At 44.4% G+C, this 26,132-nt stretch overlaps 1 protein-coding gene across 4 annotated transcripts; it reads left to right on the forward strand.

Annotated features, from left to right (window-relative positions):
- The first annotated feature begins 1,567 nt into the window (after nucleotides 1–1,567).
- PATL2 (PAT1 homolog 2) lies at nucleotides 1,568–24,556 on the forward strand. Of its 4 annotated transcripts, none has more exons than XM_033167817.1 (19): nucleotides 1,568–1,705; nucleotides 4,194–4,296; nucleotides 4,781–5,130; nucleotides 5,499–5,567; nucleotides 6,408–6,488; nucleotides 7,671–7,817; nucleotides 8,304–8,390; nucleotides 11,307–11,437; nucleotides 13,435–13,512; nucleotides 15,253–15,394; nucleotides 17,383–17,500; nucleotides 17,582–17,679; nucleotides 18,314–18,358; nucleotides 20,051–20,199; nucleotides 20,580–20,739; nucleotides 21,401–21,541; nucleotides 21,775–21,872; nucleotides 21,987–22,136; nucleotides 24,094–24,556. In XM_033167817.1, the coding sequence occupies exons 1-19, from the start codon at nucleotides 1,658–1,660 to the stop codon at nucleotides 24,095–24,097; spliced, it is 2,199 nt and encodes a 732-aa protein (XP_033023708.1). In that variant the 5' UTR covers nucleotides 1,568–1,657; the 3' UTR covers nucleotides 24,098–24,556. The 4 variants fall into 4 exon arrangements, with proteins under 4 accessions (XP_033023708.1, XP_033023710.1, XP_033023711.1 ...); XM_033167819.1 differs by having other exon boundaries at nucleotides 6,423–6,488; XM_033167821.1 differs by lacking the exon at nucleotides 1,568–1,705 and adding an exon at nucleotides 2,886–2,926 and having other exon boundaries at nucleotides 24,094–24,555.
- Nucleotides 24,557–26,132: the final 1,576 nt, after the last annotated feature.

The following is a 26,132-nucleotide window of genomic DNA, read 5'->3' on the forward strand; positions in this document are numbered from 1 at the left end:
AATAATTAAAAAGTGGTTTACATACAATAGCATGAAATATTCATTAAAATAGCAATGAAACCAGACATTCAAAACTGTAAAAATAAAATTACCAAATACAGATAAAACCAACAGATTTAAAATATACATACAAAATATGTATATGTAGTGTATATGTATATGTAGTGGATAGTTCAGGGAAGGGGTCGAGCCAGTGCCCAGCAAGTGTGAAAAATGAAAATTCCATAGGGATCATAAGGAATTGAAAAAACAGCGGCCAATATAATGCCATTAGGCGAATCTGTGTTGTGACTGTGTTTTAAATACAGAGTGCAATTCTGCGTGCAGCACCACAAAAGCCTGGGAAAGTTTCTAAGCAGGGCAGCCAAAATGTTCCAAGGAGCTGGGGCGACTTCCTCGAGGACAACTTACTACATTAATAATAAAACATATAAATAAATATTAATAATATTTATACCCCGCCCATCTGGCTGGGTTTCCCCAGCCACTCTGGGTGGCTCCCAACAGAATATTAAAAACTAAATAAAACATCAAACTTTAAAAACTTCCCTAAACTAGACTGCCTTCAGGTGTCTTCTAAAAAAGTAAAAACAAAATTAAAAAATCCTTCCAGTAGCACCTTAGAGACCAACTAAGTTTGTTATTGGTATGAGCTTTCGTGTGCATGCCAGGTATCTGAAGAAGGTATCTGAAGAAGTGTGCATGCACACAAAAGCTCATACCAATAACAAACTTAGCGAGTGGCGCTGTGGTCTAAGAGCCTAGGGCTTGCCGATTGGTTGGCGATTCGAATCCCTGCGACGGGGTGAGCTCCCATTGCTCGGTCCCAGCTCCTGCCCACCTAGTAGTTTGAAAGCACGTCAAGTGCAAGTAGATAAATAGGTACCGCTCTGACGGGAAGGTAAATTGTGTTTCTGTGCGCTGCTCTGGTTCGCCAGAAGCGGCTTAGTCATGCTGGCCACATGACCTGGAAGCTGTCTGCAGACAAACGACGGATCCCTCGGCCTATAGAGCAAGATGAGCGCTGCAACCTCCGAGTTGCCCATGACTGGACCTAATGGTCAGGGGTACCTTTACCTTTAAGCTGCTACTGGAAGGGTTTTTAAATTTTTGTTTTGACCGCGGCAGACCAACAGGGCTACCTACCTGTTTCTAAAAGTCAGATAGTTGTTTATTTCCTTGACATCTGATGGCGTTTGACATTTGGCGTTTGAAACTCTTCTTCTGGCACAAGATGCCCTACAGAATCATCTAATCGTAGAGTTGCAAGGGACACCCTGAGGATCATTTAGTCCAACCCCCTGCAATGCAGGAAATCTGGGGATCGAACCTGCAACCTGGACCTTATCATCACCAACGCTCCAACCAGCTGAACGAAGGGTTGGTTTGGCTCTTTTATTATGTACATGGGCTTTTCGTTTTTGCATTTTTATGTTGTGAACGGCAAGGTACAAATGCAATAAACGACAAGAGTGGGGAGATTTCGCCCGGCGCCTAAAGATACATAAGCGATGGTACCAAGAGGCGAGCCTCGCAAACGGCCGCAATAGCGGTATATTTTTAAATGAAGCCCAGCAGCTGCTGCCCCTCCCTTAACAAGGCCTCTTCAAAAAGAGGCAGGAATAGGAGACGCCGTCGAGGAAAACGCGCGTCCCCGATGGCGGAGGGAGGGGAAGCGGCGGCGGCCGGGGCCGCGCAGGATCTGGTAAGCGATTGGCGCCGGAGGGATCTCCGGCCTCTGTTGGCAGCACAACCCGCTGCTCCGCCCAGCCTCGACGGGTGGGACCAGACGCGGAAGACTCTGCCCTCCCTCTTGGTGGGGTGGAGCTCCAGCTCCTCCTTGCTTTCTGTGTTTGCAGCTCCTTGGGAGCCGGAGAGAGAGAGTCCCTGCAGGAGCCGCTTTCGGACGTTCCACGAGAGGCTCTGCCCTCCCTTCTCCCTTCCTCTCTCGGGAAGCCCGGGCGACACGCGTGCTTCGCCTCGATGCTTATTATTATTGTTGTTATTTCGGGGCAGCGGAAGGCGAAAAGCACCGGGCGGTTTAAGCTCGCTTGTTTTAACGAGTTTTTTTGGGGGGGCGGGGCGGGATGAGTTCAGTGGGGTTTACACGCGTTGTACACGCGTACGTCGGCATGAGCCTCGCTTGAACACGGAGGTGGGGTTTGCGGCAAGAGTAAAGAGTAAAGCTGGAGCTGCAAATCGCAGTGAGCTGTTGCAGGGGTGGGGGAGTCACCTGCGCAGTCACGTCTCTCTAGGGCTCCCCCGCATGCTCTTTGTTTTTATTTCACACTTTCACCCGACTCCAGCTTTGTGAAAGTGTCAGAGTGAATGCTCTCACCACCATTACCACCATGCAGCGTGATTATTACCTGAAACCAGTGCTTTTTTCTGGCGGGGGGGGGATGCAGGGGGACCCATACCCCTAAACCTTTTGTGAATCTAAGTTTGGCATCATTGAGGGGCAGTATTTCAATATGAGCAGGAAAATGAGAGTACCCCTAAACATTTTTTTAGGGAAAACAACACTGCCTGAAACCCTGGGGGCGGGGGCTGTGTTCCTTAAAATCCCTGCAGGCGTACTGGGGTATAAGCCTTCCTGCCGCAGTCAAATCTGCCAGCTTTTAACAATGCAAGTCTACTCAGAAGCAAGTCAGGTAGAGTTCCGCAGGTGTTCTTGATAGTGGCTGTACATTCTTGTAGCTTTCACTTATATAATTAACAAGATTTGCATGTTGCTTGATGGTAAGAAAACCGGAGCAGTTTACAAAAATACAACATGAAACCCAAGTTCTCAGTTAAAAAACAGGTCCTTTAAAACATTCAAAAGAACTTTGGCAGGTAACATGCCTATAAACAGAAGGGAACAAGGGTAGGGTTTTCTTGGACTGATCACCTTTGGAAATGACCCATGGCTGTGTAGGAAATGGTCAGGGGTGTGTGTGTTTAATTAATAAATCAAATTTCTATAGCATTCTTCATCCCGATGATCACAAGGTGGTCTACAATATAAAAAGTCACCAAGAAGGTTTAAATAGCGAGAAATAAATTTCTGGCTGGGTGGTGGTGGGTCATAGAAGATGTTACATTGGTTATTGTGAAAAGATGTTTGAGAGGAACTAGTGTACACAGAACTAGGATTGCCATATTTTTGGCAAGGTCGCAAATTGGTGTTTTGTAGCTATTTTAAGGGGGAATTGGCACTGCTGGATTTTCCTGGGCATTTGACCAATACAGTAATTGTGAAGCTTCTGTTTCCCCAATATCTTGGAGCAGGGCACATCGTCGTCCTTGAGATTAATAAGTCTCAAGCCTCAAGTCACTGAGGGAAATTTAACAGGTGACCTGTTGCCAAGGGGAGGCCAGACATCTGAGTCTAAATATGGGTGGGTTAGAAACCCAATATACTTGCTGTGTTCACATCACAGTAAACCAGGGGTAGGCAACCTGAGGCCCGTGGGCCGGATGCAGCCCAATCACATCAATCCGGCCCGTGGATAGTCCGGGAATCAGCATGTTTTTACTTTAGTAGAATGTGTCCTTTTATTTAAAATGCATCTCTGGGTTATTTGTGGGGCCTGCCTGGTGTTTTTACATGAGTAGAATGTGTGCTTTTATTTAAAATTCATCTCTGGGTTATTTGTGGGGCATAGGAGTTCGTTCATTTTTTTCTTCAAAATATAGTCTGGCCCACCGCATGGTCTGAGGGACGGTGGACCGGCCCACAGCTGAAAAAGGTTGCTGACGCCTGTAAACCATAGATAATGATTTACCATGAATGCATACAGGTAGATGGCTCATTTTCCACCCCAGTGTGAACAGAGGCAAGAAAAAAAAAATCTAGTTTAATGTTGTGTTTTTGTATGAATTGGAAAATGTTTCAGTTCCAAACTGTGATGTGGAGCCAGGGTTTCTTCTTGGCTTACCAATCAGTTTGTTTGGAGTGAAACGAACCCTGATTCTGTTCTAACACTAAGCCAGGGATTGCGGTTTGTTGGTTCTGATAGGAGCGGATGATGTTGGAGCCATTCTTGCATTCATGGTTCATAATTTACTGTGATTGCAGGAACCGGCGCCGTTGGCTTTGGTTCTGTGTACTTAGTTTTGGAAGAGGTTTCGATACTGTCCATTAATTTCTCCCACAAGGGAGTTGACAGCAGGATGAGTTCCCTTATTGTTTCTCCATCTCCAACCAGATCCTGGAGGATTACTTTATGATGGAAGAAGAACCTTTGGGTGACAAGACGGCTGAAGAGGAAGAAATTGATCTTTACGTTAACTTGACGTTCACTTCAACAGGTAAGAAAACATTTAAACTGTTCTGGAAATAATAGTATATTCCGACAAAAGCAAAGCAATATTTTCTGATTTTTAAAACTCAAAATCCCCTCAGTGCAATTCAAGAAAGCGTTGAAGGCATTTCACTTAAATAAAAGGCTGCATTTTAGTGCAACCCCAAATCCTGAGAACTAGTCCATTGCTCGCAGAGGTAACATTCCTATCACCTTTAGCAAACTACAGTTCCTGCTATTCTTTGGGCGGGGAATATGCTTTGAATGTCCTTTCAATGTCTGGTGTGATCACAGCCAAAACAAAATTCCAAAAGAATCTACCAAGATTGACAATGGCGGTGGTGTGTCTCTTCTACAGTGTGGGAGTTTTTTTGGCTGTCTAAGGGCTTGCTTCCTGCATTGTAGTTGATTCGCTGTGGCAGGTAAAGTGTTGCTGCCCTCTTCCTAAGATCCCTCCTTCTGTTGCTGATCTGTCCCCCTCACTTCTAAAGCTTACCTGGAGCAGGCTGGAGGGAAAGTCCTGGAGACAGATGCAGAGCAAGCTCACGTGGGTGGATTTGAGGAGGTGATGGTGACTATTGGGGAAGAGAAATCTGAAGCTACGGAGGCGGAACCCATGCTAGAAGATGCGGCAGAGAATGAAAGCCTTCCCACGGAGCCACAACATGCTTACGATGATGGTGATGCTGAAGAAGAGGAGGAAGAGGAGGAAGTGGCAATGGCTGACCAAGATGAGGAATCTGCATGGGAGGAGGATCATAAAAGCAAGGAAGCTGGAGAGCCAAACAACCTGGGAGACCCTGCAGTTATGAGAGCTGTGCGTGGCCAACGTACATTGGAGGTAAGATAGACTTAAGGTGTGCCACGCAAGACTTCTCTTACAGTCTTGCCAGTCTCTTCTCTTCATTTGGCTTTTGCAACCGAACGGGCACTAGGTTTGGTAAAAGAGTTGGATCCTTTGACTTGGGGTCCCCAGTATGGATAGGGAGAGCATGTGGCGTCTGTTTAAGGTGTTTTGAGAGTAGGTGTCGGCTGGGGCTGCTGATTAATGATCTGTGTAAAATATAAATTGCCCTTTGGGTGTCTTGTACTTTGAGAAAGCTGGATAACTTGAGGCCAGCAATATGGAGCCGATTCTATCATTGTGACTTTTGTGATGTAGGAATTTACTTAGGCTCATTTTTTTTTGTTTTCGGTTTTCCTTTGCAGAGAGAAGATTCTGCTGTCCTAGACAGCAGAGTTGCCAACAATCTCTCAGATTATCCTACTGATTTCTTGGTAAGACTGCTTTCTTTCCTCACCCCCCCCCCTTTAAGATACAGTTTCTTCTACATTCATTTTATCGGTGTTTTCTGATACATCAGCTGCAGCCATATTGGGATAGTCTGGCCACTGTAGTCCATGCACTTTTAACCTCAAGACTGGAGTGTGCTCTCTTGTGGGCCTGATCTGGAAACTCCAAGCAATATAAAGTGCAGCAGCTAGACTGCTGGTGGGTGCAGACAAGTGACAGCATGTGGCACCTCTGCTAAAACATCTGTATTTTATTGCGTTGGGTTCACGGTTCTCATACTAATACACAAATCCCTGAGCATCCTGGGTCCAGGGTACCTTAAAAACTGCCTGAGTCTTTAGATCCAAGCTCGGTCACTGGCGTAATCTGATAGAACACAGTTGGTTGTCCCTCTAGTTTTAGCAGCCCAGCTGGCTTCAACTGCATGTCATGCTTAACAGCCTATTGCAGTCCTTTCAATGTGCTGAAATTGGGTTTGAATTACTCAACCATTATGATTAATCGTAATTGCTTGCTTGCTTGCTTTTTTCCTTTCTCGTTTTGCTTAATTTCATTGAACGAACCTCTCTGATCCAGGGGTAGGCAACCTAAGGCCCAGGGGCCGGATGCAGCCCAATCTCCTCAGTCCGGCCCGTGGACGGTCCGGGAATCAGCGTGTTTTTACATGAGTAGAATGTGTGCTTTTATTTAAAATGCACCTCTGGGTTATTTGTGGGGCATAGGAATTCGTTCATATTTTTTTCTCAAAATATAATCCGGCCCACCACATGGTCTGAGGGGTGGTGGACCGACCCATGGCTGAAAATGGTTGCTGACCCCTGCAGTCTGATCCCTTTCAGACAGCTTCAAAACCTGCCATGTGGAATTCTACCCAGAGAAGAGTCCAGTCGCTGTCTATGTTGGAGGTAAGGCTCATTCTACACCGCTTTTTCTGCCCAGCAAAAGAAATGATAACGCTTGCGCTGTCTTTACCACAGAGGCAGCCTAGGGTCAAGTCTGTATCCAATGGCATCTTGCCTCTATTCATATTTGATCCTTGGGTGCACTCAATGCTAACGTCTCACAACAAATGCCAGTGATATGCAAGAAAGATTGTACAACCTGAAAAAAGAGACAAGGCATGTACTTCTGTAAACCAATAAAATATTTAATAAAAATAAATTTTAAAAAGAAAGAGAAACTAAAGATCAGCCTTTCTAATGCTACAGGTTCTTGAAACCAATAAACTCCTGCTCCATATCTCACACCTGTGTAAGCAATTAGGCTTCTCTGGTAGGTTTCTGGAACATTCTCCACTTCCAGTTAACAGAAGCTTACTCACTCAAGCAGTTTTCTGTGAAACAAATGATCAGTCCCCCCAACACTCCTGTCCCCCAAACACTTTAGGCTAATATCTGCTTCCATGTACCATTGCCACTTAAAATCTGAGTTGGGAGTCGCTTCAGACCATGAACTGAGAGCAAACCAGAAATTCATCAAAAATAGAAATTTCTCTGGCGACCAAGACGGTGCAATGCGCTTCACCACAATATCCATGGGGGATTAATTTTGGATTTAAAGGTGAACCTACCAAATATGTTTCTTCTGTAACAATACATGAGCAAAGCACAATCATCCATTGAAATTTAATTATCTAACCAGGTAATGTGTACAAAACTGTATTTGCTAGGGTAGTAGTAGTAGTAGTAGTAGTAATAATAATAAATTAATAATAATATAATCTATTTATACCCCGCCCATCTGGCTAGGTTTCCCCTGCCACTCTGGGCGGACTCCCAACAGAATGTTAAAAATGTGATAAAACATCAGACACTAGTGTGCATAAAAATGCATACATGAGTGAAACTAACCTGTGAAAATTGATTTATAATTAGGAAAGTTGCTTTGTAAGGGCATGAAAATGTACCGGGTATATTAGAAACTTGCATGAAAGCGCTGATGAATTTTCATGAAGACTTTCTAACAAGCAAATCGTGAACTGCTGTGGGAAGTGGAGACCTTAAGACAGGAAAAAATGAGAAACCAAAATTGGTGGATTTATCCCATCCCTAACCTATTAAATATTACTGTTGCCTCTTATGCCTCAGGCGCTGGACAGGGCTTCTATGTCCCGGGTCAACCTAGATCTTTTGGCCTCACCGGCACAGAGAAGCTATCTAGACACATCTTGCCTGGAGCGTTCAGGCTTCCGTGGGAGAACCTTCAAGCCCTCTTCTCAGCGCTTCATGCGGCAGGTAAACTGGCTTCATCACCTGGACCTGTCTCACGTCCGCCCCCTCCTCCCCCCGCGATCCTCAAACCCTCGATCTTGCTACTACTACGCAGAACTAATTTTCAAATTGCTTATGTTAGAACGGCAAAGCAGTTGTCTGGGTTTGTCTGGGTTTACTAGTCTGGAGTAACAGTTCTGTACAGTATGCAGAACATGCACCTAATGCCTGAGGATACCTGAGCTGGTGTGGATATGCCCACCCTGTGGAACAACCTCAAGTCAGATGCCAAGGAAAGAAACAGCTATCAGACATTTAGAAGAGATCTGAAAGCAGCCCTGTATAGGGAAGTTTTTAATGTTTGATGGTTTACTGTGTTTGAGGTTATAATTTGTTGGAAGCTGCCCAGAGTGGCTGAGGCAACCCAGTCAGATGAATATAATAATAATAATAATAATTAATAATTATTATTATTTTAAAAATTGTCTTTGATACTGTCCTGTCTAACAGCAATCTCCCACGATGTCTGGCTCTATGAGATCGCCTTACCTGTTCACTCCACCCCGCAGAACACGGCGTGTACTTGGCCTTAATCAGGTAATGTCATGTGTTGTCACCTGTTTTGGTTGCCAAGTTGTTACCAGGTCAAATTCAAGGTATTACTATTGATAAAGAAAGCCTTGACTGGCTTGGGACCAGTTTACTTGTGGGGGTTACCTTAGACAACATGTGCTCACTTGTTGCCTTTGATCTACAATACTTTCACTGTTATAGGTGACATATATTAATTGTTCCACAATTGTAAAAAAAAGAAAAGGGATATTTCAGTGTGACAGCACCTACACTTTGAAACTCCCGGCTTATTGGCACCTGTTTACAACTCTTTGTTTAAGCAAACCTATCCAGATGCATAGATGTTGATATGTTTTAATCTATATTACTATTTTAGTCATGTGTTTAACTGCTCTTTTAAAAAAAAAAATTCCCTGTAAATGGCTTTAGAGTTCTACGACAGTCCAGTGGCATATGAATTTTGTGAAATTGATAAAAATGTGTCCCTTAGCTCCGTTTTCACCTGCATTCCTCTTTTAAGTTTAGATGTGCCGTGACTTTTGTTTCCTTTTACACAACCCAGGGCACAAGATTGCAGTTAGTATATAATACTAATAGAAATCTCACTTCTGAGTGCAGGCCCAGATGTAACTGAAACATCACTACCCACCCATAAGAAGGGCAGTGTTGGTGGACTTTGCAGGGGATCCCAAGGTTTGCAGAAAGAAATATTTAGAAAAAAACCCCTGGGGTTGGGGAAAACTCAAAATGTGGCAGTGAAGACTGAGCATGCCCAGTGACAGTGGAATGTTGGCCAGGGGGAGGATGGAATGGAGTATCCTGGAGCTGGCCATGGTGCTCTGCCTCCATGATGCAGGAGTATCCCACAGGACAAACATTTTGTTCCAGGTCCCACTTGTTTTCACCTGAGAGAGCGAAGTACAGGTTTCTTTGACCGAATGCTGCCTGGCTCCAAACATTTGTCTCAAACAGTATCAAGAGGTTTCAAAGTAATTGGCAAAGAATTCTTGGCATTCGGAGCAGCCCTGTGCTATCTCTCGCCAACAGGGAGACACTTTACATTCACTGAGATATGGGAGTCCCCACTTTTATTATCATCATTATTATTATTACTACTACTACAGAGAATGGTTTATTGATGGCAGAGGGCGAGACAAGTTCTCAAGGGTTGTAAAAGGAAGGGTTACAGAAAGCTGATCAGGAGAGGGTCGGTCGCTAATGCTCTACTGTGTATAGGAAGGAATTTCTCCTGAACGGGATTTAACAGTTCAAGCGTAGGTTTTGAAAAGTCAGAATTCACAACTTGTTTCCTGTGTGTCCTGGTCACAGGAAACTGAACATATGCAAAGTGGCAGCCAAGTTGTTAAGAACAGTGCTCCCCCCCCTGGGGGGTACGCATACCCCTAAATATTTTAAACAAAATAAAAAATTCTTTCCAGTAGCACCTTGGAGACCAACTAAGTTTGTTCTTGGTATGAGCTTGGTACGAAAGCTCATACCAAGAACAAACTTAGTTGGTCTCTAAAGGTGCTACTGGAAAGAATTTTTTATTTTGTTTTGACTATGGCAGACCAACACGGCTACCCACCTGTAACCTAAATATTTTGTGAATCTTTGTACTTTTGTCCATTTACTGTATTTATTTTCCCCGATCTGAACTATAAAATGGTTATTTTCTTGAGTCAAAATGGGAGTATCCCTAAACTTTTTTTTTTTTTAAGCACTGGTTAAGAATATATAGATATTTAACTGTAAAGTATCAAGCTAAACCTTAGATATCCAGGCAATGTATGCCTTTTTTTGGTCTCCAAGTAAGAGCAAGTTACCATATATACTTGAGTATAAGCCTAGTTTTTCAGCACACTTTTTGTGCTTTAAAAGCTGCCCTCGGCTTATACTCAAGTCAACCATTCCTTAAGAAGTGTACAAGAACGGTGGTTCTTTACTCTCCCCAGGCAGCTTGTTCCATTCCTGAACTGCTCACATAAATGCAAACTTTAGACCCCAGAAGGCAGAAAGCCTATCAGTTAAGGAAGTATTAAAACCCCACAGGTGCTCACTTTCCCTGGCTCCTGCTTAAACAGGACAGGATCCCAGCCTTCTCTGTATAACACAAGGGAACATTGCGCTGTGGGTTAAACCACAGAGCCCTAGGGCTTGCCGATCAGAAGAATGGCGGTTCGAAACCCTGTGACGGGGTGAGCTCCACAGCAGCAAAGGAGGAAGAGGAAGGAGCAGCCCAAAGGGCTGCTTTGGGCTGCCCGTTCCTCCTCTACCACAGTGGCAAAGGTGAACCGGCTTATACTTGAGTCAATAAGCTTTCCCACATTTTTGTAGGGAAATTAGGTGCCTCGGCTTATATTTGGGTCGACTTATACTCGCGTATATACGGTATTTGCTTGCAGGACTCCCTCTTCCACTATCTGAGCTGCTATTGAGATGCAAAGTAGAGAGAATTGTCAGAGGACTAGAATGCCCCCAAGTGGTTAGATGTGGCCGGGCATCTGCATTTTCTCAATCTCCAGTTATAGTTGCTTATCTGAAACCACCAGGAGTTGCTTCATGAGCACTGTTAACAGGAGCCACATAATATTTGTTCTGCATCTTTAAGAGAAAGATCTTTAAGTGCGACAGCATCCAAACTTTGGAACTCCCTGCCTATTGACATCAGCTTGGCACCTTCACTGTACTTTTTTCCAGCTCCTGCTAAAAACACTTTTGTTTAGGCAAGCCTACCCTGATATGTAGAATATTAACACATTTGTTTTTAGTTTGTTGCTGGTTTTACATTTTAAAATGTTTTTAAAAGGTTTTTTTTTTTACCAATAGTTTTATTTTGTTTTGTTTTTGTTCAACTGCTTTGACATTTTTCACAATCAAACGGAATATCAAACTTAATAATAAAAAAATAAAATCTCCTTTCCTCCCTCTTCTCTCCAGACATCTGCCTATGCGTCTCCAACTCCATGTAGGCCCTTTTTTCCAAATGTTAATAGCCCAAGCTGGGCTATGGCCCATAATCTTGATCCTCCACTCTTCAGTCCAACATCTGGCAACCAGCAGAAGTTCAGGTATAGAAAGCATGGGTGAGATCACCTTGTGTTTGAGAGGATGCAGCCCGTTCAGGAGTCCATCTCCATCTGCGGGTTTAGTACTTGAGATTAGAGTTGTGGCGGGGTTGTTTGACTAGCTTGGAGAACTATAATCACAAGAGCTTCGTGGCATGCTCATGGATCCCTGCTATGACACCTGATTGATTGATTGATTGATAGTTGGCATCCGTGTGTCTCAAGAGATGATGGAGTGCAGCTCTGGGTGTGAAGTCAAACCACTGCGTTAGCAGCCCCAAAGTGACCTCTGGGACGCAAACCTGGATAAGTGGGTATGGAGGTCCTGGGCCCCCCAGATGGCAAGACGCCCCTCTTGGGCTTGCTGATGGGGTCCAAAGGAAAGCAGAGCAATAGGTTTGGCACCAGCTTGGCTGCAGGAGTTGCCAAAAGGAAGCGTACAAGGCACAATCCAACTGTCTTAGGGACTCCACTCTGAATTTGTGTGGTGTTTATTTCTTAGCTTTTTTTCTCTCCTGAAGATACCCTGCAAGGCAGCAGAGGTTTAGGATCAGAGTTTTCCTTCTAGATGAGCTACCTTCCCAGGTGATTGAGCCCCACCTGCCCCTCACATCCCTCCAGGGCACAGGCAGAAGCCTCCTCCTTGACTACTCCATGCCACTTGCTATTGCCAGGCATGTAGCACAAAAGGCTTTTGGAGTGTTGGTCATGATCTGCAGGCTCTGTTTGTCGTCTGTTAATTCAAATAGAATTTTGGGGGAAAGAGGACAGCCAGCAAATAGTTTGATCAGGGTTGTTGCCTGTAATTGAGGCTTAACTTTGGAGTAGGGAACTTGGCAAGGGACGCGGGTGGCGCTGTGATCTAAACCACTGAGCCCCTCGGGCTTGCTGATCAGAAGGTCGGCGGTTCGAATCCCTGCGACGGGGTGAGTTCCCGTTGCTCGGTCCCAGCTCCTGCCAACCTACCAGTTCAAAAGCACACCAGTGCAAGTAGATAAATAGGTACTGCTCTGGCGGGAAGGTAAACGGCGTTTCCATGCGCTGCTCCAGAAACGGCTTAGTCATGCTGGCCACATGACCCGGAAAAACTGTCTGCGGACAAACACCGGCTCCCTCAGCCTGTAAAGCGAGATGAGTGCCGCAACCCCAGAGTCGTCTGCGGCTGGACTTAACTGTCAGGGGTCCTTTACCTTTACCTTTTTAATCCAAAGAGTATGGGGAACTTGGCATACAGACTAACCTGTTGAATATTTGAGAACTGTGGGCAAGATAAGCTGCTGACAAAATATTTATTCTGTACTTGCAATTTGGGGTGAGGAGAAAATCAGTTCAGTTACCATTTAAAGGTGACTTGCTTTAAGTCGCACTTTCTGCCACAATATGAAAACCAAATGCAGCCCATCTTCAAAATAGCAGTTCTCAGTTTTTCAAACTAGTTCTGCAGCCAAATAATGTGCACAGAAGAATGTACAGGTGAAACTCAAAAAATTAGAATATCGTGGAAAAGTCCATTTATGTAAGCAATTGTTTTCATTAGCTACTGGAGTTTAATATATGAGCTAGACTCATGGCATGCAAAGCGAGATATGTCAAGCCTTTGCTTGTTATAATTGTGATGATTATGGCGTACAGCTGAGAACCCCAAAGTTGACATTGTTAATTTGGGGTTCTCATCAGCTGTACGCCATAATCATCACAATTATAACAAATAAAGGCTTGACATATCTCGCTTTGCATGCCATGAGTCTAGCTCATATATTAGTTTCACCTTTTAAGTTGAATTACTGAAAGAAATGAACCTTTCCACAATATTCTAATTTTTTAAGTTTCACCTGTATACTGGGATAAAGTTTGCAGAAAAATAGTACGTTAGTAGTAACAAACACACTATATTAGGGGAAGTTGCTTTGCAAATATGTATATATTAAGCGGGGGGAAAGGTCCTAAAGGCATGGGAGACGGATCCTGGTACCTCACCTTTGTCCTCTGTTTCATTACAGTGTCCCCAGTGCCATGACACAACTTCACCCTCTGCATCAACGGATCCTGACCCAAAGACAGCGAGGGCAAGAAAGGAGGTAAGTGAGGGCAAATGAAGACAACTTAATATGAACATTGCTACAATCTTTATGTATGTATTGCATTTATATACAACCTTTTTTTTCTCCAAGGAGCTCAAAGTGGCATGCACACTTCTCCCCCATCTCCATTTTATCCTCCCAACTACCCTGTGAGGTAGGTTACATGAAGAGGCAATGACTGGCCCAAGGTCACCCAGTGAGCTTCATGGCTGATTTGAACCCTGCTCTCCCAGGTCCTGGTCTAGCACTCTTAACCACTGCACCCCACTGGCTCTCATGGGATCGTTTGGTGACTCAGTACCTATTATAATGGCAAAATTAACTTATTATACGAAGTTTAAGGAACATAATACACATCATATTTTTGTGTTAAAATGGATTTGTGGATTGCTGTAGATAATGTTGGCTATTTTCTGAGGGCTAGTTATACCGGTAGATTTTCAATGTTTTGACGCAGTTGCTCATTGGAGATCGTTTAGTGTTTTTCTTTTCTCCTCTCCTCCCTCCCCCCTCAAACTTTTTGGTACAGTATGGAATATTGAATTAAATAACTAAAACTGGAAAAAAATACAATGAAAGCACCAACTTCATTCAGACTTCTAAAACTTAAGACGAGCTCAAAACAAAACAAAATAAAAAAATTCCTTCCAGTAGCACCTTAGAGACCAACTAAGTTTGTTCTTGGTATGAGCTTTCATGTGCATGCACACTTCTTCAGATACACTGAAACAAACTTGGTTGGTCTCTAAGGTGCTACTGGAAGGAATTTTTTATTTTATTTTGTTTTGACTATGGCAGACCAGCACGGCTACCTACCTGTAAACTTAAGACAAGCTGCTATTCTGAATTATTGAAGGTATTCAAGTTCGGTGCTGTTACCCTAGATGAGCTTTCCAGTTTTCATTTCTTAGTGCAGAAAGTATTGATGTGATATGTAGAGATTTTTCCTGTTCTGATTAGTTCAGGAGGATTCTATAAAGGTTTGTTTCTGTATGAGAGAAACTGAAAGAAGGTTTCTGATGTTTTGTTTATTTCTCTGGGAAGCGGAGTACAGCTGGTTTAAACTGGTTCTGTTATGTTTCTGTCAAGGTCGTGCAGACTATAATAATAAGGCCAGGAGGAGCCGGGCTCTCACTTTCTCTTTCTCTTTGTTCTGTTCCGTATGCTGTTAAGGTTTAAGTCTTATTATAAAGTTTGTAAGTTTTATTGTAAGTGCTGCAACTGAATTTTTACGAACTGTGCCAAATCCTGATTGTATTGGGTTTGTGACCATCATGCTCATTTGCCTTCAGCAGCAGTAAAGCTCTGCTGGATGAGTACAATTGCCTTTGGTCTATTTTTTGGAAACTCTGCTACGTGTTTGCTTACTCCTCCGGTCCTGGCTCGACAGAGCCATATTTAAAAGCAGTTCAGAAGAAAGAATACAGTCGTACCTTGGTTTTCAAACAGCTTAGTTCTCGAACATTTTGGCTCTCAAACGCCGCAAACCTGGGAGTGAGTGTTTTGGTTTGCGAACTATTTTTGGTAGCCAAATGTCCAACAGGGCTTCTGCTTGGCTGCAGGAGCTTCCTGCAGCCAATCAGAAGCTGCGCTTTGGTTTTGGAAGTCAAACGGACTTCCGGAACGGATTCCGTTTGACTTCCAAGGTACGACTGTATGTGACGGCAGCAAGGGGTTGGTGGTATTATGGACCAGTGCAGAAGTCTTTTTGTAAGCCTATTTCTTCTTCTCTAAAAGAATTCCCCGTATGAAGCGCCAGCCGCCAAAGGTGGATCCCTATGCTGTGCTCATGACTCCGGTAGAAAAAGACTGGGTGATAAAGGTGCAAATGTTGCAGCTTCAGAGTGACAACCTTCACAGGGATGACTATTATTACCAGGTGAGTGTTGTTGTTGTTGTTGTTGTTTAGTCGTTTAGTTGTGTCCGACTCTTCGTGACCCCATGGACCAGAGCACGCCAGGCACTCCTGTCTTCCACTGCCTCCCACAGCTTGGTCAGACTCATCTTGGTAGCTTCGAGAACATTGTCCAACCATCTCGTCCTCTGTCGTCCCCTTCTCCTTGTGCCCTCCATCTTTCCCAACATCAGGGTCTTTTCTAGGGAGTCTTCTCTTCTCATGAGGTGGCCAAAGTATTGGAGCCTCAGCTTCAGGATCTGTCCTTCCAGTGATCATTCAGGGCTGATTTCCTTCAGAATGGATAGGTTTGATCTTGTTTTTTTTAGATAATTTTTATTATTTTCCAATTAATTCAAATTACATCAAATAAAACATCTACAAACATAAAAATTTAAATCTATGCTCTGCCGAGCTGCGACTCCCCTCCCTCTCGTCAGCAGGTTTTCTAGTCCAATCCTGTTGCGCAGTTTTTACCACTTCAATCTATTGACCTTTGTCAAAGGTTTATTCCAGCCCTACTAGTGTTTTCAAACTTCCTCGATTCAATCTTAAATAATCCACAAATTTACTCCAATCTCTTTGGAACCTTGAATTGTCCTGGTTTCTGACCCTGCCGGTCAGTTTTGCAAGTTCTGCATACTCCACCATCTTTGTCTGCCACTCATCATGGATAGGTTTGATCTTCTTGCAGTCCATGGGACACTCAAGAGTCTCCTCCAGCACCATAATTCAAAAGCATCAGTTATTCGGCGATCAACCTTCTTTATGGTCCAGCTCTCACTTCCATACATCGCTACTGGGAAAACCATAGCTTTAACTATACGAACCTTTGTTCACGCTTTCCCATTCCAGCCAAGTAATGTTTGCGATACATATGCCAGTGTAACGTGCAGTAAAAATCCAGATATTACTGGAAATATTATACAGAAATGCTTTGTATTGGGGAAAATCTGCTTTGTGAAAAATACGTATATTGGACAAAATTGCATACAAGGGAGTATATTGGGATAAATTAGCACAACAATGCTGGAATTCTCTCCCTGAAGAAGGTAGACGAGCTCCTGCCTTGTCCTTCCACGGACAGGTGAAGACCTCCTTGTTCCAATAGGCTTTGGGGAACCGGCTGCTTTTAATGAAAAGGGTGGTGCTGTGCTGTTTTTATTGTAATTATTTGTAGGTTTTAAACAGAGTTCATATATGTATTTAATTTTAATTCTATTGGTTTTTTTAAATTTTATTTTTCCATGTTTTTAGTGATTATTTTATTTAGAGACCTTGAGTCCCATTAGGGAAAAAGTTGGGGTATAAATGACAATTAATAATAATAATAATAATTAATAATAATAATAATGCTGATGAATATCAGAATGTGGAGAACTGAACTTAAGATGCAAAAAATGAGAAACTGCCACTGTTAGGTTCACCCACCCCTAAGCAAGAATGCCTTTGGAAGTCCATCATCCTAGACCGCACTTGAGACGACTCTGGGGTTGTGCCGCTCATCTCGCTCTATATACCGAGGGAGCCGGCGTTTGTCCGCAGACAATTTTTCTGGCTCACGTGGCCAGCGTGACGAAGCCGCTTCTGGCGAACCAGAGCAGCACACGGAAACGCCGTTTACCTTCCCGCCGGAGTGGTACCTATTTATCTACTTGCACTTGACGTGCTTTCCAACTGCTAGATGGGCAGGAGCAGGGACCGAGCAACGGGAGCTCACTCCATCGCAGGGATTTGAACCGCTGACCTTCTGGTTGGCAAGTCCTAGGCTCTGTGGTTTAGACCACAGCACCACCTGCGTCCCAAAAAGTTCAAAAGGTGTACGTTAATCACTGTCTTGTGAGAATGGCTTGGGGAGAATTGCCATCTTGACAGTTTTGGATACTGGAGTTGGGGTGAGTGGGGAGCAGCAGAAGTGCTGTGTGCTTCCACTGCCTTTGGTACTGAGCTGTCCTGTCCTCCCCACCCCGCAGGAATATTATCGCAAGCTGGAACACAAACAGGCAGAAAAGGGGCTTCTTGGAGGGTGCAAGACTGAAGTCCCCAAGCTAGTGACACCCTATATCCAGAAAGTGGAGGCATACGAATCTGGTAAGCGCTCTGCAAAAAGGAGGCTCCTCCCTAGATGTTAGCGATGCTAGGCACCTCCTGACAATGGTTTCCTCCTTTTAGTGGTGCGGATACCAGGCTCCCTGGGCCAAGTGGCAGTGTCTACGTGCTACAGTCCCCGCAGAGCTATCGATGCCGTGCACAACATCCCACTGGAACAGGTAATGCACCCGTCCTGTTGCCTCTGGCTTGCCAGAAGCTGGGGCTCGACTCCACATATTTGCTGCATGTGAACATGAAGTCTCTTGCATATGTATCATCAGTGGGAGCTTCCAACCCATGGGCTTTGGAGGCTGTCTTGCCAGGCCATTTGGGCTAACCATGCCTGCTTTTCCTGGGCCTTGGAGTCCCATGAATGTTGGGCATGGGAAAGTTCGAGGAATTCAAGTTGGGGATGCAAAGGAAGAATCTGCTCTGCAGCTGCTGCTTGAACCGCCTGACACGTGACACAAGATGACTTATGGTTGGGTGGCCCTGCTCACCTGTCAGTGGTCCATAGCGGATAGTTGTCCCCCTCCCCACCCCAATAAATAAGGCACGTTGTTAACTGGCGGGTGGATGGTATATTCTATCGGCTTTTTCCTCCTGTTTTTCATGCCACCTCTAATTGACCAGTGGAATTCTGGCCACCTTGTTGTATTCTGTAAAGTACTGGAAACGGCCCCACTGGAAACTGTATTGCAAAGCCCCCTGAACTGTTAATATAGCACCCAGGGATGCCAAGCTGGTGCTGGTTGCTCTGCTGTTGAAAACTAACACCTATCCCCCCCCCCTGCTTTTTCCCATCTTTTGAAGGCTGTGGGTAATCAACGGCTGCAAGTGCTATATGAAATTGAGAAGGTGAGTCACTGAGATACCTTGGGAAGGCAGTTCTGTGTTTATATTTTTATTTAAGCCAGTGTCCTTGGAGTGTGGCAATGCCAGTACCAGAAGCATTATTGTTGGTTAACTATTGCTTGGCTTTGTATTTATGTACTTAAACATTGATTGGGAGCGGGGTTGTTTGTTAATACAGTGGTACCTTGGTTCCCAAACGGCTTAGTTGTCAAACAAATCAACAACTCCTGAACGCCGCAAACCCGGAAGTAAGTGTTCCAGTTTGCGAATGTTTTTTGGAAGCCGAATGTCCGACGTGGCTTCTCCGGCTTCCAGTTTAGTGCAGGTAGCTCCTGATGCCAATCAGAAGCCACGCCTTGGTTTTCGAATGGTTTCGGGAGTCGAACGGACTCCCGGAATGGATTAAGTTCGAGAATTGTATTGATATATTCTGATTTGTTGAATTGCTTATTTTTGTCATTTGAATTTACTAACATGTTCTGTATTTTGTATGTTTGTATTTTCAATGTTTTGATGGTTTTGAATGTTTGCTGCAAGCTGCTTTGGGTAAAGCTCATTGTGGAAAAGCAGCATATAAGTAAACTCCGTCAATCAATCATGTGTTCTCTATTCAGCAAGGCAGTGTGTACTCTTCTTCCTCCAGTCTCTCTCTCTCTCTCTCTCTCACACACACACACACACACACACACACACCTGCCCCTTTGTCCCCACAACAAAGAGCTTGACAATATGAAACTCATGATCATGACATTCCAGTGGAGCAGATTCCTAGTGTGTCATATCCAACATAGGCTGTGTCATGACTACTGATGATGATGATGATGATGATGCATAGAAACGCTTGCAGAGTTGTTGGCAAATAGCTCTATTCAGCTAGAACTCTGTACATGCCTCCGGAACTGAGTGATTTGGCTGTGTTAATGAAATAGTCATTGTAGAAATTGAGAAAAGCCCCTACGGTGTGAACCAGTCACAAGTACAGTTACAAACTTAATTCATTCCAGAGGTCCGTTCTTAACCTGACACCATTCTTAACCTGAGGTACCACTTTAGCTAATGGGGCCTCCCACTGCCGCTGTGCGATTTCCATTCTCATCCTGGGGCAAAGTTCTTAACCCAGTTAGCGGAGTCTGTAACCCGATGTGTTTGTAACCCGAGGTACTACTGTAGTAGATTGCAATTGCCTAATTGATGGGAGTTGTAATCCAGCCACATCAGTTTGCAGGTTCCTGGACAAAACTGCTACCTTACCCATAGTGACCCTGCCAAATGATTTTACATTGCAAAAGTAAAAACTAACCTTGGCGCCGGGGGTACATGTACATGCCTGTGGTGCCTGAGCATGTGATCCTTAATGCTATCACCAAATGAAGGGTTTGACCACTGTTGTTTGGAGAATAGTTGGTTCATGCTCCTGAACTTGTGGCTTTGTGACACTGCTGACCCTAAACAAGTTTAGGAGACTCCGTGGAAAATGGAGGCATGGATTTCTCTACAGTTCTCATGAACTCTAGGTAAGAAAATACTATCTGCTGCCTTCCCTCCCCCCCAAAAAAATTGGCAGATGGGAGATAACAGGGGAAACAGCAAGCACCAGGAGAGCACAGCTAGATGCTCGGCAAATTTAGTTGGCTAAAGAGCTGCCCTGTCAAAGACGGTGGCTTTATGGATCTTGTTGGTGTGCTCCTGAGACAGATGTACCTGCAGCTGCTGGATATAGAAGATGGTCAGCGGAAACTGGAGCAAGCGCCAGAGGAGGAGCACCTCCACTTCTGTGAGAAATTTGCGCACGAGCTGGGACATATCTATCAAGCCCTAAGAATCGAAGAGCAGAACTCGGAAAAGTGAGTCCGGGGGGAATATTTGCGGCAGTGATGGTACATGAGATGGGTGTTAGGATGAAGAAGAAGATGGTGGCTGTTGTGGCCACGTGGCTGTGGACCCACCTCTATCCATCAGGCCAGCTGCCTACTTAGGTTATCAGGCCGCTGACAATTTCTATTCCTTGGGTTCACACCGTCCTCCCTCTCTAGCAGAAGAGCCAGGAGATGTTCTTTTCTGTTATACGGCCATGTCTGAAGTCCAGACAGCACTAGGTAGAACATAGCCATGGGCCTCTATGTTTGCGTGTTGGGTATGTTTTTGGCCCCTTTCCCCCTTTCTAGACTCTCATGGTGCTTTGGCAGTGGGATACGTGTGTGGACCAGCTGGTCTTTTCTTCCAGGGAAGCCAAAGATGAATTCCTTCAGATCCTGCTTGTGGGAAAAGGCAAGAGGCTGGTGGCTCGTCTGTTGCCACACTTGTCGCAGGAGCAGGCCAAGCAGGTCCTTGTGAGCATCACCCAGCACCTACCGTTTCTCCTTCAGAAGGACATGATGGATGAGGTATCCGTCCTGTGTGTTCCACTTCTTCCTTAAAACCATCTGCAAAGTATAAGGCTCTTTACCGTCATCGATGACCTTGTTATGAGGCTCCCATTATAAATTGACTTTTGGGGTGCAAAAACGGCTTGCACTAAAATAAGACATTTAAATTGGGTTGTGGGGGAAGCTGATGTCTGTAAACTGTATTGCTTGCACAATTTAATTTGCACCAGATTTTCTTGCATAACCAGACCTGAGCAGGGCAGTGAAGCCTTGCCCCAAGCCGCCAGAAAACTGAAATACGTGCACAGCTTTGTGGAATCTGAAATGTGTAAGATGGGCTGTGTCTTTACTGAATGAACTGAAAATGTTGCTTGGATCCTGTTAGGCCGAGAGTCAGGCTGCAGAATTTTTCAGAGAGCATCCAGTAACCCTTGCTTGATAAGTTGTATGGGTTTGGATTAAATTTATCAAACCCATCCTGTGCTGGGAGTAGAAACTTCATTTCTCTTAACAGGCTCAGTGTATAGAAATAAAAACCTATAACTCTTAACACTACTTCCTATGGCGTTAGAGTTCTCTATCCCATATATAAGGTTTATTAACTCTTAAAGGGCAAGCAAGCTTGATTTTAACATTTATCCTCTCAACTTACTCCTTCCATGTTCTGTGGGCTTGGTAGTCTCTGCCCATTCTCTACGGTCCTCTCTGTGATGTCATTGAGCAGTTGACCTTCAGTGAGATGATAGACATCTTACAGGAGCTAACCAGACTGCAGCCGGAGTCTGTCCAGCAATCGCTTGCTATGGTGTTTGGGAACAAGGTGTGTTTGGGGACGGGGCTTTGAAACTTACCTGGGGATCCTGGCACAATTTTGTGGCAGAGCAACAAACTGGGTGGGAGGGGAGACTTTTAAATTACCTTAGTATTTGCCAGTATCGGTGTGGTTTTATGCCACCTTACCTCGAGGTTGGCATTAAGTGAGGTGGGTTCTATTGCTGCTGTTCCCTTGCTAACGTTTCCTGCTGTGCCATCTTCTCTCCTTGTCTCTCCAAGTTTGCCATCTCACTTCTATACCTTCTCCTGAGTCACGGGGAGAGATGTCTGTCCTCCGGAATGCCCCTGAAGCCCCGCAACGGAGACTTTGAAAAATGGTGAGGTGGCATCTGTCGGGCAGGGTAGTCCCAAATAATTTGGGTCTGCAGACACCAAGCCTCTTAACATTTCATCTCCATCCTTTTCCCCCTCTTCCCTTTTCTTCCCCTTAGGGTGGATACAGTGCTCCTTGTTGCTAGGGAGCTGTCTCAGGTACCCAAGGCATCGATGGTAGAGCCATTTCACCTCCCCAGCAACCTCCTTTTTCTCTTCTGCCGCTATGTAGACAAAGACATGGCAAACCACTTAGATGCCAAGATGGAGTAAGTTTTGGGCACTGACAAAGAGCAGGTAGATAGGTACTTGGAGGAGTGGGGGAAGAGCATGTCATGTAGAGTGGCTGGAGAAACCCAGCCAGATGGGTGGGTATAAATAAATTCTTCTTATTATTATTAATTATTGAAGCAAGTGAACTCTTACATACAGGTGAAACTCGAAAAATTAGAATATCGTGGAAAGGTTCATTTCTTTCAGTAAGTCAACTTAAAAGGTGAAACTAATATATGAGATAGACTCAGGACATGCAAAGCGAGATTATGTCAAGCCTTTATTTGTTATGATTGTGGCATACAGCTGATGAGAACCCCAAATTAACAATTTCAACTTTGGGGTTCTCATCAGCTGTACACCATAATCATCACGATTATAACAAACAAAGGCTTGACATATCTCACTTTGCATGTCATGCGTCTATCTCATATATTAAACTCCAATAGCTAATGAAAACAATTGCTTACATAAATGGACTTTTCCACGATATTCTAATTTTTTGAGTTTCACCTGTACAGTGGAGGCTGTATTAGGTTGAATGGGGTACTGTCCCACGACTGCCTGTCTCCTTAAAACCACCCAGTGGGGTGGCCCTACCTGTCGTGTTTTGCCTCCTCACTCTGTTTTGCCATTTGTTAATTCGGCAGGGAGAGTGATGGAGGCCAAACGAGAACCAGCTGGTCCCATGTCTCATTGGCTCTGGCTTCACCTACTGTTGGTCTCCCTGCCTCTCCACCCCGCCAGTCCAAATGGGCACCAGTCACCACCGCTGACACAAATAACATCGCAGAACCCAGATGTAAGGCAAAGCTGCAAATTGGAGCATAGCAGGCGATTGCAGAGAAAATTCTCCTACAGGAACACGTCCTTTTCTAGCTGTTTGCTTTTGGTCTCCTCTCATGGTGGATCCCTGTTTATGGTGGCTTGTCGCTCCTGGAAATGAAGGTCCCATTACGGGCAATATGAGTTCATTGTTCATTTCCCTATCAGAAAGCTCACTGCTTTCCCAATGCTTATTTTCATGTTCATGTACACAGTAGAAAGTTAGACCATTTGGCCCCATTAGCTCAGTATTGTCTACCTTGACTGCCAGAGGCGCTCTTGGGTTTCAGATGATGGTTTCTCCCAGACCTACCAGGAGATGCCTGGGACAGTCTGCTCTACCACTGACCACTTTCCCTCTTACATTGAAGGACCCTTACTGTTGTTTGGGTTTACTTCTCGCCTCTTTCTGGCACAGCCAAGAGATTGCATATATTGATATGTGCAATACTTTGGGAGTCTATGCTGCTGTGAGCGCCATACATTTTAGGATAGCGATGCTGTTCTCAGCAGAACTCTTCCACGTTTTAATTTATTTTAGGTGGGCTTTCTACCTGGCTGAGAACCTTGATTTCTAAGTAGCAGAATGAGAGATGTGGAATGGCAGCAAGCCCTGGCCAAAGCAGGCTGGGGAAAGCTATAAGAGCCCTTGCACAAGTGCTTCCTGTTGAACATCCTTGTATGGTTCACAATTCTACGCATGCAAATGGCGGACCCATTATGAGCCACTTTGCTAAATAAAAATGGGAGGCAGGCTAGTGGCTAATGACTGGGTGGCCAGAAACTTATGCAAGCATCATGTTTTGCAATTATAATTGTGGAACGGTTCCTTGTACTTGGTAAAATTGGATAAAAGGAGATTGAAGAGAGTTCTTCACTGGGGACGCCACAGAATAGCTGAAGCCTTGCAGCAGGCATAGCCAACGTGGTGCCCTCTCAGTGTTTTGGACTACAACTTCTGTAATCTCTTGACCATTAGCTACACTGGCTGGGGCTTATGGGAGTTGCGTTGCAAAACAATATGCAGGGCACTACATTGGCTAACCCTGCTTTACAGAACGCAGTTGGGCACTGATGGGAACTAATCTTTCCCCTTTGATTCCTGATTTGCTTTCCTTTTTGTTTCAGGTGATGGGCTTCTGCCTTCATGAGCTATCGCAACACTTGGAGCCTCTTTTGTTGCTGCTGTGTGACTTTCGGTGGTCGTATCAGTCTTCGAGAGGCCTGGCTGTAGATAGAACACAGTGGTTGTTAAAGAAAATGATTATTTAATTCACAAATTCTGCTTTTGTTTGTGGTACGACATGGTTCCCCCCTCCCCAAAGTGCTCTGTGCCAATTGTAGATATTCAGTGCTAGCTCGGCACGTAAACTCAGCCTGAAATGAGTGAATACAGGCTTGGCTGTACAGTAAATACTAGGTTGTGGGGGGGTGAACGTTGTTTTTTTTACAAGATCTTGTGTACAGCACTTATACAATAAAAGCAAATAAAACTAGTTTGAAATATTGGATCTTGGAGGTGAGGGGGTGCATAGTTACCCTAAGAAAGATTGTGCACCTTTTCTTGGTTAATATTCAACTTTTCCTATTGCTGCTGTTATTATTACATATTGCATTTCATTGTTTTGCAATCCTGGCCACTGCAAGCTACTGTAGTCTGTATACTTGTACAGGAGAAAGCCACATTGTAAATACACATTATTGTGGTTCCTGAACTCCTCAGACAAGAGAGCTGCCCCTAAGCAGTTTTGTATTCATCCATTGAGCTAGAAGTTGCACCATCTCAGCGTCTGTATAACTAACTAAACATGACATTGTACTCTCTGCCGTCTTAGTGCTACGAAAAGCTAGCTGGAATTTTACCTACAGTTGCAAGCAATGATGAACCAGTGTAGAATTCAGTCTTTTTCATTTCCTGTGGTATCCCTCTGAGCCTAAGAGAATGCTTAACCACATAGTCTTGATACTTTGTCAAACGAAAGTGCTTTCAGCTCCAAGTAAGTGTTAGCTTTGTTGTCTGTGTTTAGTAATCATTAGAGCAACTGTGTTAAGGCTGTCCCAGTGCTTGTTGTTGTTCAGTCGTTCAGTCGTGTCCGACTCTTCGTAACCCCATGGACCAGAGCACACCAGGCACGCCTATCCTTCACTGCCTCCCGCAGTTTGGCCAAACTCATGTTAGTAGCTTCGAGAACACTGTTCAGCCATCTCATCCTCTGTCACCCCCTTCTCCTTGTGCCCTCCATCTTTCCCAACATCAGGGTCTTTTCCAGAGAGTCTTCTCTTCTCATGAGGTGGCCAAAGTACTGGAGCCTCAACTTCAGGATCTGTCCTTCTAGTGAAAACTCAGGGCCGATTTCCTTGAGAATGGATAGGTTTGATCTTCTTGCAGTCCATGGGACTCTCAAGAGTCTCCTCCAGCACCATAATTCAAAAGCATCAATTCTTCGGCGATCAGCCTTCTTGTCCCAGTGCAGTTGGTGCCAGATCCTTGCAGAGGTGGGGCAGCCAGGTACACTTGCTCTGAGACCAGCTGTTTTTGTTTTTGTTGTTGAGTTTATAACTTTCTTCTAGCTAGACTCCTGCCCCAGGCCTCAAACAAGCTATGCATGGGCCTGGTTGGTGTTCTATCCTTGTGCTAAGTAAGTGTAAGGATGAAAATGGGTTGCAACGTTAGTATAAGCTTCTGGAAATGCTATAAGATACCTTAGTACTAAATACACCCAAAGTATTTTTCTATAAACAGTATCTTGCTATAACTGCCCACTTCCATCATGGCTACAGTTACAGGAAATCCTGTGGTAGTACACCTGTTTACTGGCAAATACAGAAAGAGGAGACTGTTTCGTCTTTGGCTGGGCATGAAGCCATTTCTGTTAGAGAGAGCCAACCACCACTAAAGAATTCCCTTTGCCAGCTAAAAGGCAAGCCTATCAGCTAACTTCATAATGGGATGAAGTAGCTATACTGTTGTAAGTAACCTAGGGTTCTAGTGTTACCAAGTACTAGATCAATAAAGATTAAATCTCATGTCTAGCATCGCAACAGTTTAGTGGGATCAAATAATGCTTTATATAACAAAAGGCTTGACAACAGTATTTGGCAATCTGCAAAGCTGGGGTGGAATAAAGTTTCTTCTACTCTTCCCACCCCAGCCCCTACACCCCGCT

Source organism: Lacerta agilis, chromosome 13 (genome assembly GCF_009819535.1).
Source record: "Lacerta agilis isolate rLacAgi1 chromosome 13, rLacAgi1.pri, whole genome shotgun sequence".
NCBI classification, from domain to species: Eukaryota; Metazoa; Chordata; class Lepidosauria; order Squamata; family Lacertidae; genus Lacerta; species Lacerta agilis.